The sequence below is a fragment of the Acipenser ruthenus genome, chromosome 42 (assembly GCF_902713425.1).
Source record: "Acipenser ruthenus chromosome 42, fAciRut3.2 maternal haplotype, whole genome shotgun sequence".
In the NCBI taxonomy this organism is placed as follows: Eukaryota; Metazoa; Chordata; class Actinopteri; order Acipenseriformes; family Acipenseridae; genus Acipenser; species Acipenser ruthenus.
This window is the reverse complement of record NC_081230.1, coordinates 6,618,939-6,642,728: the sequence shown is the minus strand read 5'-3', so window position 1 is coordinate 6,642,728 and position 23,790 is coordinate 6,618,939. Positions and strand designations below refer to the sequence as shown.

Sequence of the window (23,790 nt, the reverse complement as noted above, 5' to 3'; positions counted from 1 at the left end):
TAATTCTAAGGGTATTAAAATGCACTCCAGACTTTTCAAACACTTCAATATGTCCAACATTCATTGTAAGAAATCTTTAAACGTTATACTTTGGGATATATTTATGTATTTTAGATATTTTGATGTCATTCTAAGATACAGTCCCTTGGTTTATGTATTTATTTACTTTGACGAATTCTCTAGACGAGTTTACTGTTGCGTCTCGAGACAACTCGTTAACGCTCAAGTTCACAGTTTGACATTGTCTTTGTTTAAATAATAACGAGTGTTTAAACATTAATGGTGGGTAATTTAGGAAAGGAATTTGGAAGTACTTTTTCAGTCGTTTTAATAGAGATCCCCCCCCCCCCCGCGGAGACAGGAGCTACCTTTGATCTCTCTGTCCCGCGAACACTAATCCTCACGGGACAGCGACGTCACTCACGACCATGGCTTTCTCTTGTCCTCAAAGACATCGCTGTAACACCAACAATATACGTGAACAAAATAATGCATAATTATCTTGTAGTGACCGAAACGATACCCGGTGAGTGGTCTTGTTTTTTGGGGTTTTTTTTTTTTCGCCAGCTGTGTTTTTCCAGAACTCAGAATTGTAAACTTTACTTGCTCTTCACAAACGAAATAATAATGAATTAAAAAGTAATAATTCTCATTGAATGATACGCGTATACGCAGTAGTGTGCAAATGTAGAACACGCCATTGCTTCTCAGGGTTTGATTTGTTGTACATATGAAATCAAATCACTGGAACTGAAAATAACCAAATTAGTGAAACTCTAATTTAATTGATGACTTTAACAGGCCACACATGCAATTAATTTAAAATAGTAAGCGGAAAGGAACACATAGCCACAAATAGTCAATTGCAGGAGACTTTTTAAGAAGTTGTTTAAGATGCCTAATTAAAGCACAAAGCGGTCTAACATTTTCACACACGAGTGCCTATTGTTTCTATATCACTGATCACTGACCAATTGAAATTCTCACACCCATTGGTTTCCTAGCAGGCAGGTATATAAATGATATAAATGACACATCTTGAGGTGTTCTGATAAATGTGCGCACTGCTGTAGTTTATAGTACTGGGGGTGCTGATAATGGCCTTTGTAAAAACACCCAAACGCCCCTTTGCAGCCGATAGTTACATTAAGTCGTGCACTTGCTAATCTTCATTCACAAAGGACAATGCACTGTAGTTGTAAATGTACAGGATCTATTTTAAAAACGCCCACCAGAGGGCACCAAATGCACAGCATTAATTATGTGGTGAATCGTCTATAATGGTTTTCCGATTCCAGCCCCCAAACTAGCTGCTAGGAAATGATACGGGGATATTTTGATTACCTTCGGGCTAGACCGCTCATGTACATTCACAGTTATAGTGAAAATAACCGCAAACATGGGAAGGGAACCTGATCTCGTTGTACCGTAATGCCACGCACATGTTAAGCTCAACTTTAAAAAATGATTGCACAGCTTTTAAACATGCCGTGTAGATCACCCCCATCTTTTTGCATTTTAGATCACCGCGGCCCGGCTTGAGCATACAATCATTACACGGAGCAGAATCCTGACTGCAGAGCTGCATTCACGACTCCAGACCAGCAGACCGCAATTCGCTGGGAATTCAATTTCATTGTAGTATGTGTTGTTGACCACTAGAGGGAGTTAGTCGCATACTTTTCAAATCTAATCCAGTGGTCCGTGGAAGCATGCAGCTAGCCAGACAGAATGCCATGTCCTATTTCTATAACATCTTTCAAATCAGTTCTAGGATGCTCACCAATTTGAAAACTGACAATTTGCAGTATTGATAATGAAGGCTTTGTTTGTTCCACAACTTTCCATAAACTTCATGCATGCTTTAAAATAAAAAGGTATGTGTTTCTTTCAAATGTGCACATTCGAGACGGAGAATGAATAGAAGGGCACAATAGGTGAGATTTGTAGAATAATTTTTGGAGCTACAATTGTGTAAAGACAATATGTAAAGCAGCCACTCATGCCTGTGATGCATTCCTTCAAAAAAAAACAGACCCACTCCTTTCAAAAGATAACCTTTTAATTGATATGATACAACAGCAGAGTGCTTAAGGTCAAACATTTGATCAAGTCTTTTTTTTCTCGTTTTTGTTTGTTTTAATAAAACATGCATATACAACGGTATGATACATAGGAAATCTACTCAGCGTTGAAGAGCAAAATCAGGGGTGATATCATGTAAACTTATTCCGGTTTGTATACCTGTCTCGGGACAAATCAGGTGCTCTTTGGAGTTGTCCCGAATGTTAAAAAAAAAAACATGACAAGGAAAATCGCAGGTTTGCCATTTGTAATATTTTGAAATTATATATATATATATATATATATATATATATATATATATATATACAGTATATATATATATATATATTTAAAATATGCTGTGGACCATGTGACCTACAGCGCAGGAAATGATTCGGCACCATGCATCTATAGAGCAGTGGTGCACTTTTATGTCAAATTCTACCAGAATCTGTAATAACGTTTGCCTTAACTGGTTTCCTGTGGACTTTTTAAAGACAAACGGTAACACATTTCAGCCTGTAGTTGGATTAAATAAAGTGCTTGCTCTGGCTGTCGGAATAGCTGAACACTTTGATTATGATTGGTGATGGTTTGAGAGATATTGTTTTAAATGCAAGGCAGTTACAACAGAGGTGATTTTGAACCTAACCCAGCATGACTTCCTGTGAGAACGCAGTAAAAGGTGTCCCAGCTGATAGTTCCACCAGGGACTTCTTCAAGCTGGAAGGAAACAGCCAGGAACAACACGGCACGTTTCTAATATTTAATTTGCTGTTTCTTATGTTAGTATGCAGTTTCATTTTCTGCTGTTTCTGCTTTGGCCAAAATTGCTTCTAAAAAGACCTCCTTGAAAGTCAGTGGGCAAGCATATCAGCGTTGCGCTGTGCACTGAAGCCCTTAGGTGAAGCAGTTTTGCTAGAACAGTTAGGGAAACAGGGACAAATGAAGCATAAACGTTACAGAATCATACAGAACATACACGATAGTAAACAGAAATTCATCTTTAATGTGTTGACTGCTTGGGACTTGGGCTGGGCAGTCTCCAAGGAAGCACATGAAACTCCCATTAAAACCACCTACATATCCTCAACTGCATGCAGGAATCGGTATATATTCTATAATGCTTTCATAGTATGTGCCATGCTTTATCATCTGTAAACATTACCATGTAAACATATGTCTTTTTTGTGACTAGGCTGGCATTTCTTTACACATCTCTTTCAATTTTGGCAGTCGCTAAGCAGTAAAAAAAAACAGTTTAATTCAGGGTTAAACAATATGTAGGAGATAGGAGCTGAACCCTTATTGTCGGCAGTTCTTCACTTTGAAATGCATTCATTTACTATAGTACGGTTTATGAGAGAAATCCATGCAAGAACAGATTTGCAAGGCTGAAAACGGACATTTTTCTACAAAAGATTGCCAATGAGATTGCATGGTTCATTGGGCTAAGGATAGCTACTGTACTGTCTTTGCAATACACAGCACGGGTTGCTAACTGTCAGCTTTAAGCACACCACCTGTCCTTTCTAAAGCCCATCAAGGTGTATTTAAGATGATCTTTTTTTTAAAATTAAGATCCAATTGGTTTAAACCGTCTTAATATTTAATAATAAGCTTCAGAATTAATTTTCATACTTTATGTCCCCTTACCTTTTTATGATGTTTTTCTGTCTCCTTTATCTTCTTATGACATGTTTAATAGAAATCTGTATTTTAAGACAGCTGCTCTTCAGTTCAATTTGTCTACTATAGACAAAGAGAGAAGTAATGTACAGCTATGGGCAAAAGTTGCTTCATAAAGTCGATTGAAACCTGCTGAATGATGTTACGTTAACATATTGAATTACATACCGCTTTCCATATATACTTAACGAAAAACAAATTGAAAAATGACATTTAGAAATCTAACTGAAATACTGTTCTACAATTATGGCTTCCGGTAGACTTTTGCGATGTCATTTTGAAGTTTCTTTGATTAACATGATGTTAAATAAAATTTTGAAATTATGTTCATAAAGTTTTTAATTTTTTTTTTATTATTATGTCTCAACCCTAAAATTCTAGATAATGCTAAACTTTTGGCCATAGCTGTGCCGGGCCATTTCAAGCAGTGGTATTGATCTGCCAATTTCCTAACTAAATAATTCTGGTGCTTATAATATACAGACTGATCTGCCCTGTGTTACATGTCTATAGTAGAGAACTAGAATTACTCAGGATGATTGCAAACATCAAAACATTGTTAGAGGACAGTAAAAAAATTAAATACAAAATACATCTAAAACTTTGAGGATATATATATTGTTTTTTGGAATTCAAATAGAATGAGTCTTAAAGACCAACACTTATGTATAGCCCCCAAAGACCCCAAAAAGGTATTCCTTAAAGCATCTTTGTGTTCATTATATATATTCTGAAAGATATAATACAACCCCCACCCAAACTGATGAGAAAAATGGTACAAAATAGATTTTTTTCCCCCAAAATGTAGACCCACCACAGCATGCAGTTGAAAGCGCTGTCCTTGATCTTGAAAAATCTGTAACATTTCTGCAGATGGTGATGTGAGCGTTGACAGTTCCTTCTATGTGAGCTTCTGATTGCCAGACAGACAGATGCTACTTCCGCTTCGTCAAATGGATCACAGATAAGACACTGAAAGTTTTTAAAAAGTTTTCAAACAGTTCCAGAACTGTTAATGCTTAAGAAGCTTCAAATGTTATTTTTACTTTTCTATAGTGTCAACAGTCATTGAGCTCTCTCTGAATCTACCAGACGTAACAGGATGTGATCTTTCAGCTTGGCCAGCCGCACACAGAGCCTCCCCGAATGATTACAAACGCAGTACAATGGTAAAGATAAATTAAAAAGACAAACCCATTAAAATGATATTTGAAGCTGCTTATTCTTTAGGGGTTCCTCTCCCTTGTCACAGTGATCAGGAGGGGAGGAAGCAGAGTTTTGTAAAGTTTATAGCTCATCCTCATCCAATTTAGCCAGGCTGGCAGTACGATGGTGCAGAGGGGAGTCTGAACTGTTGTGGTTTTGGTCCCTGGTTGATGAAGTTGAACTTCTGCGGTTGCCTTCACTTGGTTTCTGTGTGGAACAAAGAAGGTCTATTAGAAACATGCATGACATCAACAATCTCAATTGTTATTAAAGCAAACTTTTCAGTCGATGCCACCATCGGCGTCGTGAAACTGATGTTGGCATTTGCTGGGTCCTTGGTCTGCTTGAGTTTCTTATACAGTAGTTGAACACCCCACTGCTTCTGTATTAGAGCACCCCATTGCTTCTGTATTAGAACACCCCATGGCTTCTGTATTAGAACACCCCATTGCTTCTGTATTAGAACACCCCACTGCTTCTGTATTAGAACACCCCACTGCTTCTGTATTAGAACACCCCACTGCTTCTGTATTAGAACACCCCATTGCTTCTGTATCAGAGCACCCCATTGCTTCTGTATCAGAACACCCCATTGCTTCTGTATCAGAACACCCCATTGCTTCTGTATCAGAACACCCCATTGCTTCTGTATCAGAACACCCCATTGCTTCTGTATCAGAGCACCCCATTGCTTCTGTATCAGAACACCCCATTGCTTCTGTATCAGAACACCCCACTGCTTCTGTATCAGAACACCCCATTGCTTCTGTATCACAGCACCCCATTGCTTCTGTATTAGAACACCCCATGGCTTCTGTATTAGAACACCCCATTGCTTCTGTATCAGAACACCCCATTGCTTCTGTATCAGAACACCCCATTGCTTCTGTATTAGAACACCCCATTGCTTCTGTATCAGAACACCCCATTGCTTCTGTATTAGAACACCCCATTGCTTCTGTATCAGAACACCCCATTGCTTCTGTATTAGAACACCCCATGGCTTCTGTATTAGAACACCCCATTGCTTCTGTATCAGAACACCCCATGGCTTCTGTATTAGAACACCCCATGGCTTCTGTATTAGAACACCCCATGGCTTCTGTAGTTTTGATTTGTTGTGCATATGAAATCAAACCACTGTCACTGAAAATCTTAGGAAATTGTCGAAATTAGCGATTGTCTTCATTTTAACTGATGGCTTTAATAGGCCACACATGCAGTTTATTTAAAACAGTAAGAGAAAAGGAACACATAGCCCCAAATGGTTGCCGATTGCACCTGCAGTGCCACTGTCCCTCAAGCAGTGAACAGGAGGGTCTGGTCAGCCCGGGGTTGGTCCTCACCTGCGTGCTGTCCGGGGGTGACTGTGACAGCCCGTTGGAAACAGATTCGCTCTGCGCACTGCAGGGGTTCCCAGGCGCTTCAGAGAACTCCAGACGGATGTGTGCAGGAGACAGCATGCAGAGACTTGGGTTCGAGTCTATGGCTATGTGTCTCACTTGTGGAGACTGAGCAGGCAGAAAACAAAAACGACAAACGTAAGAACGTCACTAGGAAAATAAAATGTTTTTCGTTTTGTAGGGTCGCTCACCCATGTTTCTGGTCTGCCCGTAACGTCCGTCTGCCACGGTGTAAAGTTTTCAGATTCAACAAGTGTTGCTTAATTTTACCGTCAAACTGTTTTCTGGAAAGTAAGTTGTTGTGTGGGAAAACTCAATATCCCACAAACATTTCAGTTTTAAGAAAAGTGTCTTTGGTTGGTAAAGAGGAAATTGTGGGTTATCAAGTTTCCCCAGGACAGCTCTCAAACAAAGTATGTATCTCTCAGCCTGAGCCTAAGCGTGATATTTTATAAAATGGCTAAACATTTAGACCAGGGGTGTCCAATCCCGGTCCTGGAGGGCTATTCCACTCCAGGTTTAACAGGTAACATGAATGAACTGCTTCAGGGTCTAGATGGAGGTTTAATTGGTTCAATTAAAGACATTTAGAACAGGGCTGAAACAAAGACCAGGAGTGGAAGAGCTAGCTTTGAACCTGTTTTAGACCAAATTCTGGGGAGGTATTTCCTCCATTTGTGGTTTGTTGAAGATACAAAACCACATGGGAAAGAGAATGCCAAGGTAGATGTTGAGGGCATGCAGTAGAAGAGCTGTGTAACCCTACCCCCCCAATCCTTACCCCCCCCCCATGGTGAGAATGTGATGGGTTTCCCATTCTGACGGTCTCATTTTGATCATTGTAAAGCAGGGCTGTCAAACTCCAGTCCTCGATGGCTGCAGGTTCTTCTGGTTTTCCTTCCAACTTAAGTTCTCAATTCACATAATTGATCTAATTGTTTATTCAATTGGACATATTTCATATTTGTCAAGGTCTTTTACAGTTTTAAAAAAATGCACTTGATTCACGACCTAGGAAACATCTTGAGGCCTGGAGAGAAGTGCTAAATCTGTCCAATTAATCCAGTAATTAGACTAATTAAGTAGTTGAGAGCTCGGGTGGAACAAAAGCCAGAAAACACTGCAGCCCTCCAGGAGCTGACGGAGCCGAGCAGACATCCCTGGTCCACTTAAGCTGAAATGACCTCCTTAGATTTCTGATTTCTTTTCTAAACGAGACCCATGGCTTGTTTTGTGAACCGTTACCTCGTGTGATATCCTGCGGTCCTGGCTGCTGTGGCAGGGCATGTAGAGGGAGGGCAGGGAGGCGTTGTAGGAGCTCAGGTTGGGCAGCTTGTTGCGGTCGATGGAGGCTGAGGAATGGGGTCTGAGGGTGGAAGAAGCTGCTAGGGGAGCCCTCATCGCTCTGCCCAGGCTGTTGGATTTGCTCTCCCGGCGCTGGTACTCAATCGGGGACTGCAATGCTAACGGGATGGAGTAGGGAAGCAGAAGCATTATAATGGAGGGGTAGAAACAGGGGTTCACCTGTGCTTTATGGCATTTTATTAGGGGTCACAGATACAAGGGGTGTAACTTAAGTCTGCCAAATCATGAAATTACAGTATATTGAAAAACAGCTACTGTTTTCATGCACATAGTATAATCATGGAGGCTGTGTGGTCCAGTGGTTAAAGAAAAGGGCTTGTAACCTGGAGGTCCCTGGTTCAAATCCCACCTCAGCCACTGACTCACTGTGTGACCCTGAGCAAGTCACTTAACCTCCTTGTGCCTCTAGTTACTGTGCATTTACATAGTAGTTACTTAGTAAATACATGTGCACTAACCCATAATTGCAATGTGATTATGCATAGTTACAGTGTACTTAACATGTAAATCTTTTTGCATAGTATAACCCTAACCCTATCCCTAACCCTAACCCTTTTCTGATACAATTGTAGGCTGTGTGGTCCATAGGAGGCTGTGTGGTCCATAGGAGGCTGTGTGGTCCAGTGGTTAAAGAAAAGGGCTTGTAACCAGAAGGTCCCTGGTTCAAACCCCACCTCAACCACTGACTCACTGTGTGACCCTGAGCAAGTCACTTAACCTCCTTGTGCTCCGTCTTTCGGGTGAGACATAATTGTAAGTGACTCTGCAGCTGATGCATAGTTCACACACCCTAGTCTCTGTAAGTCGCCTTGGATAAAGGCGTCTGCTAAATAAACAAATCATAATAATAATAATAATAATAATAATAATAATAATCATGGGGAAAGCCAGGCAAACAGCAAAATACTATACAGAAAAAACCTGCTGCAAGAGAAGCTTGCTGCAGATCCTCCGAATGATACACTCATCTCTGTTTGAATTTGATTTTGGGTTACAGGCTCTGCATATTTTACTCTGAAACTGGTCGTGATGTTTTTGTTACGGTGAATGCTGGCATTGTGTGCTGCTTCCCGGCAGTCTGACACAGGATTAGGCAGGAAACCCACTTAGATCCTGGAAGAGGAAGCCTATTCTTGAATGTGATTGATCTCAGAGTGCTTTCCTTAATGGAGATACAATCTGGGCTGGGTCTGGCACTTCTGACAGAACGAGTGAAATGAAAGTAGCTGCAGTTCCACTGGTTTAAGTCTTAAAAGCTCTGAAACTGTTTAACAAGCCAACTTTGGAATGGATTTTAAATGTTAGTGCATTTCGTTACCGTTGAGAAAGTTGCGCTGTGTCTCCAGTATCTGTCCCACGTCGCACACCCAGGCCTGCCTGATTTCGGGACTTGCCCCCTGGAGGACGTACCGCACCGTGTTCCCGTCGGCGCCCCGGGACGTCAGTGCAAACTTGCATGGGTCGCTGTCCACGCAGTCCTCAAAACCCAGACAGCTCACCTACAGGACACACACACACAAACAGACACAAACACTGTCATTTCAGAACGTGGTTATTTGTTTTTGATTTAATTTACTACTAGGTTTCAGGAGTATAAACATTCGTTCATTTTGTATTCATATACAGGTAATAGTAATCATGCATAATACTGTATATGAACATCAGTTTTCATTTCCAGAATTTTATGAACAAAGTTTTCATAAAAAAAGTTATCAAGCCCTAAAATTGCAACAACTTTATGTAAACAAAATAGTTAGAGGTGTATAACTTTAGACATGGGTGGATTCAAGTCAAATTTAAAGTGTTCATCAGGTAGCTCTGGGGTAACAGCGTAAACACCTAAAATAATTTACAGATTGTTTTGAAATATAAAAATGCACATCTAGGGATGGAAATAAGACTGATTGCAGAGCAGTTTCCCTCATTTCAGGTTTTATTACGAGCTTGTTTAGCCCCAGTGTACAGGTAACAAGCTCAGGTGTGTCTTATTAAACTCATAGTGAAACCATGCGTGGATCAAACTGCTATGCAACGGGAGTCTTGTTTCCATCGCTAGCTGAGTGCTACCTTGATGCAACTCTTGAAGATTAACCCGGGCAGCGAGAAGCCCTTCTTCTTGTCGATTGGCTCGCTGAAGATGACAAGCTGCTCAAAGAGGAAGACCCGCCTCTCTTTGGCACGTGACAGGAAGGAGCAGTCCTGCTCCGTCACGGTGAAGGTGTCCTGCTGCAGCAGCTTTCCCTGAGCCGTGATCTTTCCCTGGAGAGTTCAGAGAAAGGGTAACGTTTTACATTGTGCCTCTAGTTTCTGTGCATTTACATAGTAGTTACTTAGTAAATACACTGTGCACTAACCCATAATTGCAATGTGATTATGCATAGTTACTTAACATGTAAATCTTTTTGCACAGTATAACCCTAACCCTATCCCTAACCCTAACCCTTTTCAGATACAATTGTGTACTTGCATATATCATGCAAAAAGATTTACACATTAAGTACATTGCAACTATGCATATTAACATTGTAATTGTGTGTAAGTAAAGTGTTACCGATATAAGATATTGAACGGACTGCCGTACACACACAATAGCTGACAAAAGTGGCGGGACAAATATTCTTTCAAATTGTAATCAATATTTAATTTTGAGTTAACTGGAAAACAAAAATATAATTTGTACCATATTACAGTAAAACAAGCGCAGTATCCTATCACACGACACCCTCAAAAAAGGAGAAAAGCACTCTTTTGTGCAGAGGAATGTGTGTTATTTATTCCAGACCTCATTTATGCATTGGTAAAGTAATGTCCCTGTTATAAAGGTGCTAACAGATCAGGAGCTCACCTCGAATCCCTGTAAGCGCCCCACGTTCATCATGTCATTGCATCGCTTTGGTACGAAACACATGACCTGCACCGCTTTCTGAAGAGGAATTGAAAGACTGAGCAATGGCAATGCAAAACCAGGACCTACAATTCAATTCACAGATACAATTAAAAAACACAGCCGCCACTTTCCCTGTTCTATGACGCTACTCAATTTCTAGAGCCACAGCAGATACCTGCTTCGAAATCTCTTTTTCTGCGTAGCCTGTGTCATTGTATAGTGGTATTTTGTCTTGTTATCGCACTAGTACTTTCACTGCAATTCCTCTTCAATCTGATCCTGATACAGCCATGAAGCCTCGCACACAGCAATGCAGTTCTCAAACGCATTCGGCATATTTCTATTTTTACACGCAGCGTGCACGGATCAAATAAAATGCTCTCTAACTAAATAGAGTGGTGACCGTGTGTGTTTAGTTAAAATAACCTTGCCAATAACAGAAATGAATCATGAACTTACATATCCTGTACACTTCAAAGCTTTACTGATTGCTATAAAAATAATATAGAACAAATTCTATCTGTCCTGTACGGCACTCTATTGGAGGAAAGCCCCACTGAAATGAGAGCGATTATTTGAATTCCCCTAGGTAACATTACACCTGTTATTTGGTTCCTCTTTATAGTTACATATGCGTACTGTATATACATTGTTAAGGCACTCGGAGGCCAGTCTGTGTTGGCAAGTGCACTATATTAATGAAGTCCCTATCCAATGGCTACATACGCATCCTTGATTCTGCAGTGTTTGAGCCATGTGCTCTTACGTCTGGATGTTTGATTGAACGGCGCCATAGAACTGGGAAATAACATGGGTCATATAGCAGCGCTGTATTTTTTTGATTAAATGCAGCTCTATGTGAACCCTTTCTCTTTAATAAAAGGTGAATTTACCTCTAATGGTGTGGTGTCCCTCTCTGCTTTGGTATAATACTTTAGAAAGTCCTAAATGTAAAAAGACAAAGAAGAGGCATTAGGCTGGATGATCTGAAATGTAAATGCTGGGATGGCGCGCTGTTTCACATTGTGCGCATCAGCAGAAACGGAGACAAAGAAAGTATAAACGCGTTGCACTCACTTTGAGCAGCAGCTGGTATTTCATGATTCTCTGAACCGGTTTGATTAGAAGATCATTCAGCTGCAGCCTGTGTCCCAGCTGCTGCCTCAGCTCCTGAAAACCAGAGCCAGTGAAACTCAACAAACTGAACAGGAGAACTTTTCAAAGCTTTCTTATAACTAACAGACATGCTCATTACAGTTAGCTTGTGTTTGCGCAGGGTTTTTTTCTTGCAATTAAATGTCGCAGGTTATTTTATGATCATTTTTCCTACAGTTTTTAGTACATTTTTCATTGTGAGCTCCATCTTTAATCAGCTACATATTAAAAGATTATGGGCAAAGCTGGTTCTTCTTAAAAAAAAAAATTCTTAAAAAGGAGAAACATGCCCAATACATAATAAAAAGCAGCAATGGACAAGCTGGTTTTATAGACCTGTCCTTCAGCAAGCCGCAAAAAACCCAAACCAAACATAATTACATTTACTGAAAAGTTTCCTGGCTGCATAACCAAGAGCCACTGTACTGTTATATCTGCATCCTGCTGTCTGACTTGCTTTCTCAAATTCCCTGCATTAACATTCTGGAAAACAGAATCCTATTTACTTCAAAACTGATGCTGAAAAATATATCCTTTTGGCAGCTTCACAGTGACAGTGTGCAGAAGTGTGACTTTGCTAATAGCCAAGATAAACCCAAAACAAACTGAAATGTCTAAATAAGGCGATTTCTTAAGCCTACTAGGGTTGGATTACCATAATATTAATACTAGTGTGTTACCCTGAAAAAAAAAAAAACTCCATTGGCAAGCAAGGATTTGGAACCAATATTGCAATGTCCTTGTATGACATGGTTCTGATATGCCATTGTACCACGATAGATGATCAGTGTATTCATTCTAAAGGTGCAGTCGGCAACCAATTTCTAATCAAATATAGGACAGGTAATAATCAATGCATTGAGAACACTTTATTATTCAAAAAAAGACTCTTCACCAAAGCCTTCAAATTCAACTGTATAAATATAACACACAGAGCAGCCCATGCCTGGTCTATACAAAATAGTACACCATCAAATGAATACATTGGATTGAAATACTGCGTCAATACAAGCAATTACAGTCAGGGTGGAGGCGAATTCCTGTTTTTCAATCCCAATTCCTATGTCAGTTCCTTCGCAGGAATTTGAATTGATGTTTTAGAGACATAATAACTGTTGTGATGGTTCAACTGCTTTCATTTGAAGCCAATTAAAATAACTTACAAACAGTGACTTCGATGTAAGTCATGTGTTGCCACTGTGAGGAGCTCATTTTAACAGAATACTGCTGTTTGCAATTTTGATCAGCGATGTGTTGGAATTGATTAAAAGGGAATGGGAATTAGGAATTGGGAATTGATTTTTTAAAGGAATTGGAAATTGAATTGGAATTAAAAAAATCAACCCAGATTACAGTACAAAGGAGATGTATTAAAGTCACTTAAAGTACTTACTTCAAAGTAGGTCTCGATGTACTCGGAGACAATGTGCTCAGATTTGGGTTTGTTCTGACAGTAAATCACATACATGTGCAGCCGACGCTCCTACAATAGAATCAAACGCACAAGATCAAAGAAGAACAAGCCTGTCTCACTGTTCATCTGGAGAAGGAAACCTCTTGAATTCTCATGACCGTCTGACACGGACCCCCCCCCCCCCCCCCCCTCCTCCACTCCCACCCCCCTCTGTGCAGCCTTTTCAAGTTCCTATATTATGACTTGAGAGCCAAATCTCCACTCCACACATTGAGATAAATGTGAGACTAAAACACAGGATGGAATCAAGTCGTAGGCACCCATTTCCTAACTTTATAACAGATCTAAACTGTAGCATTTCACAATTCCCCACTCATGAGCAAAAACTCAGAGATGATATAAAAATATCTCTTTATTTTTTATTCATTGACTATAGAGGTTAAAAGATGAAAAAGAACATCTTTAGATCTCAGGGTTTAACACACACACACACACACACACACACAGACACACACACACACACACACACACATATATATATATTGCACATTCCCAGTGATATTTATACCCAATACAATTCTTCAATTAAATACAGCAACACAAAAGAACTGCATTTAATTAGTGATAAGTTACAAAAAAAGGTGTTCTAACTGATACATTTCCCATCTGAATTAATCATATTGGCTTTTAAAACATTCTCAATTGACTACAATTTGAATCTTTCAAAATGTAACTATACAAAGAACATTTTAATTGATAAAACAGTTGCCAATCATCATTTTAACAAATATAATCCATTAATAAATATTTAGTTTAGAATATTATAATGTGTCCAATATATTTTATATTAAATAACTTGCACCAATTATTACACTCTAATTTGAAATGTATATTCCCTATTTAAAAAAACACCTTTACACATCTAAAGGTGTGTGCTGGTAAACACTCAGAATAGCTGCCTGGTATTTAAAAGAAAAAAAAAACAGATCTTGGTGGTTTTCTGATCTAAAGAACAAGCCTGCAGTTACGTAACATTTTAATTAATATATTTCGATAATCGCATTAGAATTCTCTCATGTCATGACCTCAATGCCATTCTAATGGTTTCTAGAGAAATGACGTCGGGTCCGATTCCTCACTCATGCCAATAGGCATTGCGATATTAAAAAGTATAGATTCAAAGGGCTTCACATTGAAGTATTTTTTTGAAGATCACTGCCCCTTCTTCCTTGACTTTTTCAATACCAACAATTTTTCAATACCCTAAATTAAAAAGTTTGCCTCTTCAGATATCGTTTTAATGGCTATTTTATGGTGCCTGCAGTCATTCGAAATGGTTCTGGGTTGTGTTGCTCCAACATATCATTTTTCTCTATACCTTTCTTACACGAGCATGCTTTGATCTGACTGAGACTGAATAGCCTTTCTCATTCCACTCCAATTATACGCCAATGTGACTTTTCAACTTCATCTCAACTATTCTACCTATCCAGCTCTGACTAAACATTGTGCATCACCTAGAATTTTAGGATTGAGACATCACTTAAAAAAAAAACTATATAAACATAATTTAGATCTTTTATTTAACATGTAATCAAAGAAACTGCAAAATGATATCACAAAAGTCTACCAGAACAGTAGTACAGCATTTCATGTTAGATTTTGAAATGTAATGTATGTAATTCAATATGTTAACATAACATTAGTCAGCGGGTTTTATTCAACTTTATGAAGCAAAATTAGATAGTTCTATAGGATGATGCAAAACTTTTGTCCATAGCTGTATATACAGAATAGAGTAGATGGATATCTTGCTATCACTATATATTTTACAAAAAATAAAATACTGTTACAACACGAATTACAAACAAACTCATTACACATCCGAGACGTTCAGTTAACACTCAAAGCAGCTTATTAAGCTCTATCTTAAAGTGTAAACTTTGTAGTGAGGCAGAATCTTAAAAAAATTGATGCAGCTTTGATGTCATTTATTTCTTGTGAGTTGTTTACTCAGCGTTCTTCCGCTCTGAAGTATCCTGTGTGAAAACCAAAGGCAGATCCAGCCGGTACAGTAGAAGCCGGGGAGACCAGATAAGACCTATGAGACCTTTTCACTGGGGTTGATTAGGAGATTAACCCTTTACTGTCAGGGCACAAATGGTTCTTTGTGTTTTAAAAGGTGTAGTGGCCAAAAACAACAGATTTTTCAACCCATGTGTTAATGCTTGGTTTGATCAGTGTGTGATCTCTTTAACAAAAATCACAATTTGAAAAATCCTTTTTTTTAGCATAAACATCCTACCCTTAAGTGAAACCAAATATGCTGGTAAGCAAAAGATTTGTGTATAGTCTGGCAGTCGATTCCATTTTGCTTGATTTTTTGTTTATTTTCCATTTCATTTCTTGAGCGGAAGGTGTACCCCTCCTATTACTGCAAGTAGCAGCAGCATAGACATTGAGGAAGCATTCCCCACGATCAGGTGTTCAGGGGTTAAAAGTACTGGAGCTAACGATGTCATAGCTATCAAGGAAGCATTCCCCACAATCAGGTGTTCAGGGGTTAAAAGTACTGGAGCTAATGATGTCATAGATATCGAAGAAGCATTCCCCACGATCAGGTGTTCAGAGGTTAAAAGTACTGGAGCTAATGATGTCATAGCTATCAAGGAAGAATTCCCCACAATCAGGTGTTCAGGGGTTAAAAGTACTGGAGCTAATGATGTCATAGCTATCGAGGAAGAATTCCCCACGATCAGGTGTTCAGGGGTTAAAAATACTGGAGCTAATGATGTCATAGATATCCAGGAAGCATTCCCCACGATCAGGTGTTCAGGGGTTAAAAGTAGTGGAGCTAATTCATGCCATCATAAGGCTGTACACAACTTGATCAGTTTAGGTTTATGTATTTGTTGATTGGTACTTGACAGACCACAGCTCACTTAGTTAATGATGATCGTTGAAAATCACGACAATACTGTAAAGAGGCTGTTTGAATGCAATCATAAAGCCATTTGCAGTAATTGCATTTTCAAACACTTTAGGCTACAGCTGCAGCAGTTCTGTCTGCTGTTCGTTCCTGGTGACTAGAGGCAGTAGAAATCTGCAGATAACGGGATTCCTCGGAAATCGCGGCGTTCACAGGCTCCCGCGGAATTCGCAGCCTTCCACTGATCTCCATATTCTGCAGCTACGTCATCATCCTAATTCTCATAAACAGACTGCTAAAGGGACCTGAAATCTGTAACTTGTTCAGTTCTAGTTTTGTCTCCTTCAAAAAGAGTTAATTAAAGAGTGGAGTCAAGGCTTTGAAAATGTGAGCTAAAAAGAAGTCTCATGTGAGGTGCTTGTTTGACAACTTCTAAAGATATAACTGACAAAAATGCTTGCTATATTAAATTGGAAGTGCTTAACCCATAAATTGTTTGATATGATTATGTTTGCTTGATTTACATATTTACGAGCCATTATTAATGCAAATACTATGTTAGATGCTCCGCAGAACACTCCGCAGATATCTGCTTAACATTTCTGCAGTTTTTGCATATTTTCCTGCAGATTTGGACTCTTTACTGATGACTTACATGCTTTATGAAGAGCTCTGCGAGTCGCTCAGGTTCCTCCATACACTTCTCCAACTCTCCCAAGAAGTAACTGGAGAAAAAAGGACACAAGCAGCAATTAAAACACAAGCTCTGTTTTTGTAACCTAGAAAATATGTGTTCTTATCCGTAACATAAACATCATCCTCTCAAGTGAAAACTAAAGAAAACTCAAATGTTTCAAAAGGCATCTTATCTGACAGTCATCTAAAAACAACACTTAACAATTCTCTATCAGACTACTGTGTTTCTTAAGCACTGGCCAATGCTTGTGTGGCAACCCTGGAAATATACAGCTATGGCCAAACGTTTTGTCATAATTTAGATCTTTTATTTAACATCATGTAATCAAAGAAACTACACAATGATATTGTAAAAGTTGACCGAAAGCCATATAGTAGTACAGTATTTCATGTCACATTTATTCAATTTTTGTCAGTTTTTCATTAAGCATGTGGAAAACTACAAAGCGATATGTAATTCAATATGTTAACGTAACATTATTCAGCAAAATTAGTTAATTATCTAGGGTGATGCAAAATGTTTGGCCATAGCTGTACAGTTGTAGTCCCAAACCTGCTCCTTTTTGCAGACGTCAGTCATATATATAAGTATGATTCTAGTGAAGAGACGATAGGCAAATCCCATAGTGAGTCTCCATGATTCCCTAACTAACTGGGTGCAGAGGAAGGGCCCTTGGGATAAGGCTTACTCTTTGTGCCAGTCGTAGATCTGGTGTATGTTCCCAAACACAATCTTATCCTTTCCCTTCATGTCATCTGGGACTCCCTTCATATTCATGGTGGCTATGTACCCCTAGGGCAAAAGAGGTGCTCGTTATCAATCCTTCTTCATGCATGAAGTACATTTACACTTAAAGTACAGGGTGGTTATAGTCAGTTGCATGCTATGCAATGAATGCACTGTAGTCCGCAATAGCAGAATCCAATGCAAATGTGTTTTTATATAGCGCCCTTCACGCCATGGCATTCCAGAACGCTGTTAGAAATGAAAAACAAAACAAGAGAGCTCATGTGTACAATACACTCCAGCGACAACCGATTATATAAAAGCACATTCGAAAAAAGATGTTTTCAATTTAGACTTCAAACAATCCATTGTTTCAACCTGCCTAATGAGTTCCACAAACGAGGAGCACGACAGCAAAAAGCTCTGGTTCCAATTGCTTTAAGATGATTTTTTTGGAACAGCTAAGAGTTTTCTGATTTCAAAGATCAAATAGGAAAGCACAGAGTTAGTAGTTCTTGGAAATAGGATGGTCCTAATCTGAAGGACCCTCATAAATTATTATGGCAACTTTAAAATCAGTTTGGTAACTCACGGGTAACCAATGTAAGAACCTAATCACTGGGTTAAATATCTTGAGAAAGCAGTCTGGCAGCTGCGGTCTGGACAAGCTGAAGCTTTCTAAGTTTAGTGACATGAGAACACACAAGCAAGGGGGGAGGTTATACAAACTCTTACCTCCACGATGAGGCCCAGATCACCAACATACATCTTCTCTGTCTCTATGAGCTCCTTGAGGACGTACCTAGACAATACAATGTACAAAATAAAGAAATCAAGAACGCCTTCATCAGTGTTCATCCTTAACGTCAAACTCCACATTAAATTCCCCGGTAAAACCTGAAAGCGAAGTAGAAAAAAAACATGCCTTCATTAGGATTGTTACCGTTAGCAGAAACGCTGGTCTAATTGACTCGATTTGATCACCCTGTACTGCACATCGCTGTGCTGCTTTTATTAGAGCATTAGTATTATAGAATCTTTACATTAAGTGTCTCTAATAACTCTGTATTTACATAGTAGATAATTACTAAGTCAATGTGTACTTACACATAATTACAATGTTGTTATGCATAGTTACAATGAACTTAAATCTTTTTGCATGATATAACCCTATCCCTAACCCAAACCCTAACTCTAAACCGAACTCTAACCCTAACCCTATCCCTAATCGTAACCCTAACCCCTTTCTAATACAATTGTGCACTCACATATATTGTGCAAAAACATTGACACATTAAGTCCATTGTAACCATGCATAATAACATTGTAATTATGTGTAAGTACACATGTATTTACTATGTAACTACTATGTAAATACACAGTAATTGGAGACACAATGTAAAGAGTTACCGAATCCCCCCTGGATAATGACCGCTTCTGTTTATCCAGGGATAACCACAGATGCAATCCAGGGCGATTCTCTCAGTGCTGTAAAATTCTCTAAAAGCATGCTGCCAGTGGTATTGGGCTCTCTTGCAGTGTTCCATGCTGTCTGGTCTCTGGTTGGAGCATCACTTACATGCTCTTCTCTAAGGCACTCCTCCTTTCCTCTTCACTGTCCAGCGTGGTTGATGATTGGCAGGAGACATCGTCCAATAAGGTGGAGCCATCCAGATCTTCCTGGGGACAGGAGAACTGAGTGTCCTGTCGGAAACACAAACACAATCACATACTGTACTGTCCGAAGCAGTTGTGGACCACATCCAGACCCTGTGTGGGTTCAGTCATGAGTCATGAAATTCCACTGTCAAACAATTTATTTAGTATTTAATCATACTGTTTCTCATGACAAATGCAGTTCTACAAGACTGTTGAAAACCGTTTTTTCCGCTTGCATTTTCACACACGATTAAAATAAACGCTACAAAACGCAGATGAGCTGTCAGACGTATTTTTATTCTGCGGCAACTCAATCCAAGGTCAAGGTCCATGACATCATCGAGCGACTCCAGAACATCATGGCCTTTTTAGGAGGGGGGGGTCTAGTGTCAAAAAACAGTTCCCGATTTCCCTTCTGCATTGCATACTTCAGATCCAACGCCAACACCAGCAAACTCAAAAGGACAAAGTAATCGTTCTTGATTACCCAAACCTGTCACAGACCCAACCTGCCTTGTCTTAGGGCTGATTCAATCAAAAAATGACTGTGCTGCTTTCTAAGCTGTTTATTTCCCTGTTGGAAAAGCAATCATTTCTTCTTTTTTTCTCAATCAAAAAATCAAATGTGTGCATGACGGAGACCTAGAGATTTGTTAATGATCTAATCAGTAATTTGTAGCTTTTGCCCTTGGATTCAATTTCAATTATGAAGCATATGTACAGTAGTGTGAAAATGTATTAGAGCACCCCATTGCTTCTGTTTGATTTGCTGTGCATATTAAATCAAACCTCTGTAATTGAAAATCTTGGAAAATTGTAAAAATAGGCACATTAGTAATTGTAATTCATTTAAAATAGTAAGAGAAAAGGAACAGATAGCAAATGGTGACTTTTCAGGTGTTGTTGAAGATGCCTAATTAAAGCACAAAGTGATGTAACATTTTCACACACAATTTCAATGGCGTCGATCTGCCTTTCTCAAGACACTTCGAAATATATCTCTTGCTGGAAATGCTAATATTGCCAAGAGAATGTTCTTTGCAGGAATCTGCCTGGGCTGTATTTTTTTCCCCTCTGAATAAAGTCTCTTGTTAATGATTCCAGTGATTATATTTCTATGTGTCTTGTTCCTGCCAGAAACGTTGAAACTACTTTTTCTTAGTCAGAATAAAGACAGGCAGTTTAAATGTAGTTTTTTTGAGGCACTTTCTCTGGTAGCAGTTTCCAATGGTAGGACATTATTAACCACTTATTTGTATTTTGACCTCGCAGCATTGTTTAGAAAGCAAGCATTATATTTTCAGTGCTTCTATCTTATGAACAGTACTGCAAATCATGGTAATGATTATTATTTATTTTCTTAGCAGACGCCCTTATCCAGGGCGACTTACAATTGTTACAAGATATCACATTATACATTATTTCACATTATACCGATATCACATTATTTTACATACAATTACCCATTTTATGCAGTTGGGTTTTTACTGGAGCAACCTAGGTAAAGTACCTTGCTCAAGGGTACAACAGCAGTGTCCCCCACTGGGGATTGAAACCACAACCCTCCGGTCAAGAGTCCAGAGCCCTAACCACCGATTAAAAACTAAAGTAATACAATGTCCTAAGATAATTTGATAAAAACAAGTACATTTACAGCTCTATCATGGCTATACTTCATAACAGCCATGGCACCGCCCTAATTTAGATTTAATCCAGCTGAAACTGCAGAAACAGCAAAATGCTCATGTCGATTTGGAGTAAATAACTGAGAGTCTAGCTTGCTCAAAGACTGCAGGACACAAGGTAAGAATGTCTCCGCAGGCTTTTCAGCCCTGGTTTATTTCAGTATTTGACATGCCCAGAAAAGCAGACAGGATTTCCCCCAGAGAACCTTGCCCAGTCCTGCTGCAGCTCTCAGCAAAACAGAATCATAACGAGATGCAGGCGTCTCAGAAACCCACCAGCAGCACATCTGAAAATCCAGCGTGTTGCCATAGCGATCAGGGATTAGAGAGCCAGCCAGCTGCAGAGTGGTTATGGATGTGTGATGTTAAAAATAATTTCACTGAGCGGCTGATAAAGTGTTTTTTTTTTCATGATTATCCCATTTGCTGATTTGCTTTGTGTTTGTTCCCATGTGAAATGCACACATATGCCTCATGAGATGTAATTTACTGCATTGCATTATATATAGAGAGAGAGGCAGACGAGAGAGAGAGAGAGAGAGAGAGAGAGAGAGAATGAATAATAGATAGCAGTGTATTATACCACTGTAATTCCATCAATGGGGTCTTCCCCAATCAGATCCACACAATGGAAACACTTTTTAAATATAATTTGTTTTACTGTGGCAGGCAGAAGCCCTGCTGAAGTGAAGTGTGTGTGGGGGAATGCAAGGTTGGCAGGGATGGGGTTAAATCTGTCCCGGTCAACAATCACAGGTGTGGCCATTCTCCAATTAGGTAATACCCATCGGCTCAGCTATTGAGCTGGTGAGTAAAACACTATTAGGAGGACAGAAAAGAAGGAAAATGTTCCGCAATGCCAAGTTCAAGAGTTCAGGACCATCCCGAGAACTTGGGTGGATTGAAATGACGCTGTTCAGTTAACTGTGCATGTTTCATTTAGAATCTGGAATCCTCCAGCTTGGCTGAGGGTCTCTTGCCTGTTCCCTTCCTGTTTTTAGAGTTTGGCCAAGGGGTATCTGGTGGGACAGTGACAGGTGACATGGAGAAAGAAAGCAAACGCAAGTAAAGCTGCACAGCTGGTAATGTAAGACAATTAGATAAGCTTTCATCAGTGCTGGCTGTTCCTCCTCTTGAGATTTTAAATCTCCAGATAATAAGCTATAAGGGCTACTCTATATAATCTACATGTTCTTAATATTTAACACCTTGCCTGTTTCCTAGTATGTGTGTTCTGTAGGATTCTATATACAACTGTGGCCAAAAGTTTTGCATCACCCTAAAGAATTAATTAATTTTGCTTCATAAGTTGAATGAAACCTGCTGAATAATGTTACGGTAACATATTGAATTACATACCACATTGTGGTTTTCCATATACTGAACAAAAAACTGACAAAAATTGAAAAATGTGGCATTTTGAAATCTATCATGAAGTACTGTACTTTTGCAATATCATTTTGTATTTTCTTTGATTACATGATGTTAAATAAAAGATCAAAATTCTGTTCATATAGTTTTTTTTAATTATGTCTCAATCCTAAAATTCTAGGTGATGCAAAACTTTTTTGCCATAGCTGTAGTCCTTACTGCCTAAACCATTATTACTAACTATTCCTGCATCAACTGCTTTCTCGAGGTGGGGAAGCATTTTAGCGTTGCACCGGCTTCAGTGCAGAGCGCAACACAAATATGCTTCCCCACCTTGCTATCAGACTTGATGAGGTTTTTCACTTAGGAAGCATGGCAATAATAATACAAGAGGAAACACAATAAAGAATCACACAGGTAAGAAATGATTGCCCTTGTCAGACCTAGTTAATATACTGCAGCCATGGCAGGCTTCTTTAAAGTGATTTGATACACATTGATGGCTCCCAGATGTGGACTCTAGCGCTGGCAAACTGAACAGGAAAGAGCCAAAGGGCAAAAAAAAACATTTTTAAATGAAACTACTCTTATTATGGAAGCTGAGATCATTATTTAACAAGATATATTATTAACAGGGTAAAGAGAGCAGCTTGACTGAAGGGTTAGGTGCACCACTGAAGTGCTAGCCAATTTAAAAACACCATTTGTCTGCTCTTGAAAATGTCTTATAATGTTTTCATTTATTTTGCATGGGCTTACATATGCATTAAAGTTATCACAGACCCGTAAATTTACATTAAAACCTGCAGACCCGCGACAGTCATTGTACAAAATAAGAATTACAGTCATTCATTGATGTGTTCCATCAGATTCCATAATTTTAAATTAACCAATGTTGTTGTTTTTTTTTTATTTATTGATTCGAAATGTCATTTTAATAATTTAGGTCAGATTAATCACTGTCCGGTTCCAGTGGTTTGATTTCATCTGCACAACCAATCAAAACTACAGCAGCAATGGGATGTTCTAATACAGAAGCAATGGGGTGTTCTGATACAGAAGCAATGGGGTGCTCTAATACAGAAGCAATGGGGTGTTCTAATACAGAAGCAATGGGGTGTTCTGATACAGAAGCAATGGGTTGTTCTAATACAGAAGCCATGGGTTGTTCTAATACAGAAGCAATGGGGTGTTCTAATACAGAAGCAATGGGGTGTTCTAATACAGAAGCAATGGGGTGTTCTGATACAGAAGCAATGGGTTGTTCTAATACAGAAGCCATGGGTTGTTCTAATACAGAAGCCATGGGGTGTTCTAATACTGAAGCAATGTTAAATTGCTAAAGTAGGCAGGCAGTGTGAAGCCTCTATAAGGAAGTTCTCCATGCAGGAGAAACTCTCAGACCACTATTTTTTCCTTTTGCTGAATAGTCCCTAAATGCTGCCATAAATGATTCACAAGCTACTATTAGTAATGGCTCAACCCTGGCGCTGTCTTATATAGCAATCTGTCCTGGAGGCTGTTTTTTGGATGGCTCTGA

General features: G+C 39.2%; 1 protein-coding gene across 4 annotated transcripts in view; it reads right to left on the bottom strand.

Moving 5' to 3' along the window:
• Nucleotides 1–23,790, bottom strand: part of LOC131709242 (rho guanine nucleotide exchange factor 25-like) — a 92,871-nt gene that overhangs the window by 2,729 nt on the left and 66,352 nt on the right. For 2 of the 4 annotated variants that reach the window (XM_059011491.1, XM_059011492.1), the window contains 13 exons: nucleotides 19,115–19,239; nucleotides 18,271–18,337; nucleotides 17,498–17,601; nucleotides 16,768–16,837; nucleotides 13,163–13,252; nucleotides 11,692–11,784; nucleotides 11,508–11,558; nucleotides 10,573–10,650; nucleotides 9,795–9,986; nucleotides 9,046–9,226; nucleotides 7,608–7,825; nucleotides 6,306–6,470; nucleotides 2,045–5,166 (listed from right to left, as the gene is read on the bottom strand). In XM_059011491.1, the coding sequence (XP_058867474.1) occupies nucleotides 5,041–5,166; nucleotides 6,306–6,470; nucleotides 7,608–7,825; nucleotides 9,046–9,226; nucleotides 9,795–9,986; nucleotides 10,573–10,650; nucleotides 11,508–11,558; nucleotides 11,692–11,784; nucleotides 13,163–13,252; nucleotides 16,768–16,837; nucleotides 17,498–17,601; nucleotides 18,271–18,337; nucleotides 19,115–19,239 (1,560 nt within the window). In that variant the 3' untranslated portion in view covers nucleotides 2,045–5,040. Of the gene's footprint in view, nucleotides 1–2,044; nucleotides 5,167–6,305; nucleotides 6,471–7,607; nucleotides 7,826–9,045; nucleotides 9,227–9,794; nucleotides 9,987–10,572; nucleotides 10,651–11,507; nucleotides 11,559–11,691; nucleotides 11,785–13,162; nucleotides 13,253–16,767; nucleotides 16,838–17,497; nucleotides 17,602–18,270; nucleotides 18,338–19,114; nucleotides 19,240–23,790 lie in introns of those variants that run through there. The other 2 variants (XR_009311428.1, XM_059011493.1) reach the window with 2 other exon arrangements.